This window comes from Chiloscyllium plagiosum, chromosome 26, assembly GCF_004010195.1.
Source record: "Chiloscyllium plagiosum isolate BGI_BamShark_2017 chromosome 26, ASM401019v2, whole genome shotgun sequence".
Lineage (NCBI taxonomy): Eukaryota > Metazoa > Chordata > Chondrichthyes > Orectolobiformes > Hemiscylliidae > Chiloscyllium > Chiloscyllium plagiosum.
In genome coordinates this window covers 4,076,695-4,083,347 of record NC_057735.1, presented here as the reverse complement: position 1 = coordinate 4,083,347, position 6,653 = coordinate 4,076,695, and the positions used below count along the sequence as shown (strand labels likewise).

Sequence of the window (6,653 nt, the reverse complement as noted above, 5' to 3'; positions counted from 1 at the left end):
ATTCTGTCCTTGTTACGGTTGGAGGGTTGGGGTCTGAGGGCGGAGGTGTGGGATGTGGATGAGATGCGTTGGAGGGCATCTTTAACCACGTGGGAAGGGAAATTGCGGTCCCTAAAGAAGGAGGCCATCTGGTGTGTTCTGTGGTGGAACTGGTCCTCCTGGGAGCAGACACGGCGGAGGCGGAGGAATTGGGAATACGGGATGGCATTTTTGCAGGAGGTAGGGTGGGAAGAGGTGTAATCCAGGTAGCTGTGGAGTCGGTGGGTTCTTCAGCTGTCTAAGCTCTCCCCCTCGACTTTTCCCCATCTCGACCCTCTCTTTTCTTTCTTTAAGCCCCATACCTCAAACCTGTGGTTCTTTCTGCCAATATTTCCTTCTCTGGTTTTAGTGCCCATTCTTTGCTGACCCCTTTCCTGGGAAGAACTTTGGGGCTTTCCATGATTTCATATTTGCCATGTAAATGGAAAATGTTGCTCTTATCCATCACATTCCTGTGAATGTAATTCTAGTTGAGATCCATGAAGTCATTAAAAGCCTTCATTCGTTTTTGCTTTTTTTCAACCTAGTGTCTATTCTTTTGAAAGTACCAATATTTGGATTCCCACATTACAGCAGCCAGTAAAGCCCAGGGTTCCACATGATAAGTAAAGCACTCAGAAATGCCTATGACAGGAGTGGTACCCCATCCATTCAAGTCTTTAAAACTGACATCATAGCAGAGGCATTAGGATCAAGAGGAGGACATTCAGCCCTTTGGGCCTGGTCTGCCATTCATTATGGCTGCTCTCACCTTCACTTTCCTTGTCTACACTTCAGATTCCTCGACTCCCTTGTCTATCAACAATGTATCAAACTCAGTCTTAAAGGCCGTGTCTCCGTTATCTTCAAAAGAAGTGAATTTCACACTCGAATGATCTGTTGGGAGAGAAAAATCTTATCTCTTTACCTTAAATTATCTTCCCTAGTTTTAATCATGAGTGGAAACATTCTCCAGGTATCTACCCTATGCAGTTCCCTCCAGATCAGACCTGATTCAATAAGATTAATGATGTACAGTCTATTTGAAATTTAAATTGGGAGGATTGTATTTGCAAATGATAAAATCTATGTCTATATCATTCCTGAGTGGTTTCACCTGCAGCTTAGCAGATAGCACTCATGTCCCACTGTGAGAAAGTTATAAGTTCAAACCCATATCCAGAGACCTAAGCCTATAATGGAGGTTAAGATACCCAATGAGGGAGTCTCATTCTGTCATCTTTTAGATGTTAAAGAATCCAATCCCAGCACAGACTCAATCTGCACTCTCAGGGTGTGAGAAACCTCAAGTCAGTTGTTGGAAGAAGGACAGTGACTTTTCCTCAGTGTCCTGACCAACATTTATTGCTCACCAAATGACTAAAATAATAGCTTATTCTGTCTATATTACTGGTCTGTGGGGACTTGCTGAGAGCAAATTGGTTGCCATTGTTACTACATTACACAGTGTGTACACTTCAGAAGTGCTTAAGTTGCTGCAAAATAGTTTGGGACATCCTGAGGTTGCCTTATATATATTTGCAACTTTAAAATCAACCATTCAAAGATTTGCAGAGTTACATTGTGCTTTGCTCAAAAACTGCATGAATCCATGTGAGACTCTGTTAACTCATTTTTTAGATTAGAATCAGTCTAAACATTACGGTACAGACAGGGAACACAGGGGGCTAACACCCTCAACACATTATCTGGACTGACACCAATTGTTAAAGTTTACCTGAGAATGTAACTTATAAAAAAAAGTTTTGTGATTTACATATGAAAGAAGTGAAACTAACATGGTCATTCTAACAGATGAGAGACTTAAACAATCAAGGTATTTTCAATGTATAATTTCAGTTACATCACACTGTAAACTTTTGCTATAAATTCTGTGTCTTACAATTGTGTCCTTCACAACCACCTGATGAAGGAGCGTCGCTCCGAAAGCTAGTGCTTTCAATTAAACCTGTTGGACTATAACCTGGTGTTGTGTGATTTTTAACTTTGTACACCCCAGTCCAACACCGGCATCTCCAAATCATTCAAAGATGGTCACCAACTTGTTCATCGACAAGTAGCATTGTAAGAGCTATATGTTCAACAAATTCTGATGGGCGCTAGGACCCAGATACAACAAATTAGTATCAGGTATTTAATCGCTTTAAGCCTTTATAGATCTCCTGAACTCTATGTGTCTGTGTCTGTGAGTGCTGTGTCTAATTTTACTCCAGCAGGTGGGGGTGTGGTGCTTTTTCGTGCCTGCAGCTCCAGTTCCAGCCTTGGTGTCAGCGAGTAAATCACCAGTCAACAGCCAGGAGTGCCAGTGTTCGTCCCTCGCACAGCACTGTTATTCACTCAATCCAGTGGGAGAGCGACAGAGACAGACCCAGTCTGCCAGTGCTTCACTGTCCATCTGAATGAGGTGCTCCCAGTGTCAGCAACCAAGCAAACACAGAGGAAGAGAAGAAAAGAGAGAGAGAGAGAGAGGTAGAGAGAGAGGAAGAGAAAGAAAAAGGCATTCAGTTAAAAGCCACGCTCACTCGCCTCAGATCCGACTTTACAAAAGGGAAATTTACAGATTAATTTGAGGTGTCAGTGGAGAATGAAGATCCGACCACATCAGAAGATGAATTGAAAATGTTAAAGTCCCCGAGGTATTTAAAGCACGACCATTGACCATTTGAAGACATCGGGAAGAATTGTTTGTGCACAGACCTTGCTCATCTTCTTCAAGATTGTGAAGGTTTATTTTGTTAAATCACAATATCAGGGTGGATCAGATCTGAGGAGTCCAGGCAGCATTGGAAAATGTCCCACACCTCAGGGGAAGAAGGTGTGAAGCAGATTAATAGGAAAACCAGCAATGACGGAGCCTGCTCCAGACTTTACCTTGCCTTTATATTAATATTACTCACCTTGACACCACGAGTGGATTCTTCCTGGTGGTAAGTCCAATTCATTCAAAATCGTGAGAAAGATCGTTTGCACTTGGTTTGCTGACTGGTCTGAGGGATGGGGAGCGTTTTCTTTCCCTAGTGTGGGCTCCTCAATACCAAACGCATACAAGAGGCACTAGAATAAACTCACTCAGACGATGTCAAAACCGAAGTTAAAACTCTCAATAAATATTGAACAGGCTAGGAAACCTTGCTGTAGAAAATTTGAAGGCTGAGCATAATCCAGGTAGGGTTTTTTAAAATGTCATAACATCATTCAATTGGGTAGATGTTTTTACTCATGGGTATGACCAGATCTGAAGCATTAATGATTATGAACCCAATAATAAATTCAGGAGAAACCTTGAGAGAATGGTGAGAATGTGGACTTTTTAAATTGCTAAGTGCGACTTATAGCAAAAATGTCTTTAAAGGGAAACTGTGTAAACATAAGGGTAGGATTAAATAGGATGGAGTGGAATGTGCAGCACCAGCACCATTGGGCTGAATGGCCTATTTCTGTGTTGCACATTTGATGTAAGGCTTTGCACTGTCCCTAAATCCTGTTTGAACCCCTTTCCACCCCAATCTGGTCAGAACACTGCAGTCTCGGTAGACAGTGTTAACAAGTATATTGTGTGACTGGGATGATGGTGCCTTGTCTGTCCTAATCCTCATGACATTTTTACTGACAGACATTGCTCTGTCACTTCAGAGTCAAAGGGTCATGGGTATGATCTGATTCCGGGGATTTGCCTTTCCGATGAGACTTTAAACCTTGTCTGCTGAGAGTGATCCATTTCAAAGAACAGCAGTTGGATTATATTTATCCCTCAATCAACAAAACACAGTAACTCGTCATGTTCACATTGTCATACCTATGCTGACTGCTGTGTTTCCAACATTACAACAATAACTACTTGGAACCAAAGAATGACTACAGAGAAAGGCCATTGAGCCCATCATGCCTGCTTTCTGCAAGAGCAACTCAGTGGTCCCCTTCACCCACCTTTTCCCAGTCACCTTGCAAACTTAATTCTCCAAAGGTGCTCATGTAATTCTGTTTTGACTGTCACGATTTAATCTGCCTCCACCACACTGTCAGATCCTAACAATGCATTGCGTAACAATGTGTTTTCTTTTGTCTCCATTGCTGCTTTTGCCAGAGCCCACTGTTTCCAGTTCCCGATCCTTCATCTGTCACGAACTGTTTCTTCCTATCTACCCTGTCCAGGTCCCTCATGATCTTGAGCAAGTCTATCAAATCTCCTCTTAATCTTCCCTTTTCCAAAAAGAACAACAGCCCTAGCCTTTCTAATCTATCCACTTCATTGACGTTCCTCATCCCTGGGGCCGTTGTCGTGAATCTTTACTGCGTTGTCTCCATTCCTTTCACAAGCTTCTTAAAAGGTGTTGCCCAGAAATGAAAGCAGTGCCTCAGTTACTCTTCCATACGGATTGTCATAACTTCCTTGCTTTTATACTGCACACACCTGTTTATAATTACTGTAGTCCCTTATGCTTTATTGACCATTTTGTCATCTTGGACAACAACCTTCAACGGTTTGAGCATGTATATCTGCCCCAGCATCCTTTCCTGAGTTTTAACCTTCAGTTTACATTGCCCATCCTCGCTCTTCCTACCCGAATGAAACACTTCACACTTCTATGCGTTCAATTTCATCTGCATCTTCTCTACCTGTTTCACCAACTCCCTCCCCAAAGCTTGTAACTACCTTCACTGTACTTCCACGTTCTCTGTCGTCCACAACTCGAGAGACTTTGCCCGATACACCCAAGTTCGCTAATACATCCCAAAAGTAAAGCAGTTCTAGTAAACCCCTCCCCCACCCACCTTATTCCCCCCACCCAATCAAGGAATCCCACTTTATACCTTCCTGTAGTCTGAAGAACTGCCTATTCACCAAATGACAGGCAACAGCCTCATTGCCACGCTTTGATCATCCCTTTTAGTCCATGAACTTTACCCTTACTGATAAGCCTTTGTGTGGCACTTTATCAAGTGTCTTTCAGAAGTCCATGTCCACCACCTCAACTGATTATTCTCACCAAACCTCTTTGCAATGTCAAAAAAAACTCATGCAATTTGTGTTAAACCCCACTTGGCCGATCAAATCCTTGCTTCTCTTCTTTAGTAAACGTATATTTGTCAAAGTGACTGTTAATTTTATTCAGAATTATTAATTTTAAATGTTTTCTCGACCTCTGCAGTTTTCACTCCAGCAATATCCTTGGATGAATCATCCTCTGTTCCTGGTTAACTTTTCAACTTTAAGTGCAACCAGCTAACACCTTTTTCACAATTTGAGTCCAGTCAGTACCTTATCACCTCTTTCACCTTGCATTTATGAACATCATCTTCCTTGCTAAAGACAGGTGCTAAGTATTCACTTAGTACCTCAGCCATGTGTTAGGTGGATCTTATCCAGGCAGTGAATTAAGCCAACAAGCTTCTCCTTAGAACATAGAATGTAAGGACATAAGAACCATGAGCAGGAGTAGGCCATCTGGCCCCTCGAGCCTGTTCCCCCATTCAATAAGATCATGGCTGATCTTTTTGTGGCCTCAGCTCCACTGACCCGCCCTCTCACCATAACCCTTAATCCCTTCACTGTTCAAAAAATGATCTATCTTAGCTTTAAAAGCATTCAGTGAGGAAGCTTCAGCTACTACACTGGGCAGGGAATTCTATAGATTCACAGCCCTCTGGGTGATGCAGTTCCTTCCCAAGCCAGTCCTAAATCTGCTCCCCCTAATTTTGAGGCTATGCCCTCATGTCCTACTTTCACCTGCCAGTGGAGACATCCTCTTTGCTTCTATCTTATCGCTTCCCTTCATAATTTTATATGTTTCTATAAGATCCCCCCTCATTCTTCTAAATTTCAATGAATATAATCCCAGTCTACTCAATCTCTCCTCATAAACCAACCCCCTCAACTCCGGAAACAACCTAGTGAACCTCCTCTGCGCCCCCTCCTATGCCAGTACATCCTTTCTCAAGTAAGGAAACCAGAACAGCAGTAGACTAAAACTTGACAGCAATTTTAGTTTCTTGTGCAGTCCCACAGACCTGCTGCCCATAGTTGTACCCTGTTTATTCTCTTTTGAATAGTTAATTAATTTTAAAGTTCCCTGTTTAGGTATTTTCTAAACAGCCTGCTCAGACATGTTATGACACACATCTAGAGCTGGTGGGATTTGAACCCAGGCCAGCTGATCTTGAGGTAAGGATGCTACAAGAGCACCAGAAGAGTCCTAACTCTTTGCTTTTATTTTGTTTTTATCTAGCAATGAGTAAAAACACCTAAAGTGTGTCTAACTCAGTATTTACAAGCAAAGTTTGTTATGGTCAGTTCAAACCATCAAAGGTAAAGGGGGGATTTTAGAAAAGCATTAAATTAAATTGGATTTGGAGGAGGTGATAAAGCATGGTGCCCACCTCTCTCTATAGAGTGAGACAGAAAAAAGACACTGTTGTGAATAGACTTTATGATGTATATTTTCTCCACCACCAGGACAACACCTGCGTGGCCGATTCTATATTAACAAGCAGGCCCTGTTAAGGGCAATGCTGACATAAAAAATGTGAGGTGGGGGGATACGGGGTGAGAAGGAGGGAACTAAATTAAAATGGATATGGAAGTAAAGATAAAACACTCCATCCCCCGCAATGCC

The 6,653-nt window shown here is 42.3% G+C and overlaps 1 protein-coding gene across 2 annotated transcripts in view; it reads left to right on the top strand.

Annotated features, from left to right (window-relative positions):
* The window catches only part of wnt2bb (wingless-type MMTV integration site family, member 2Bb), a 143,490-nt gene that overhangs the window by 11,554 nt on the left and 125,283 nt on the right, over positions 1–6,653 (top strand). For both annotated transcript variants that reach the window (XM_043716369.1, XM_043716368.1), the window contains exon 2: positions 2,253–2,966. In XM_043716369.1, coding sequence (XP_043572304.1) covers positions 2,830–2,966 — 137 coding nt within the window. In that variant the 5' untranslated portion in view covers positions 2,253–2,829. The remainder of the gene's footprint in view (positions 1–2,252; positions 2,967–6,653) is intronic.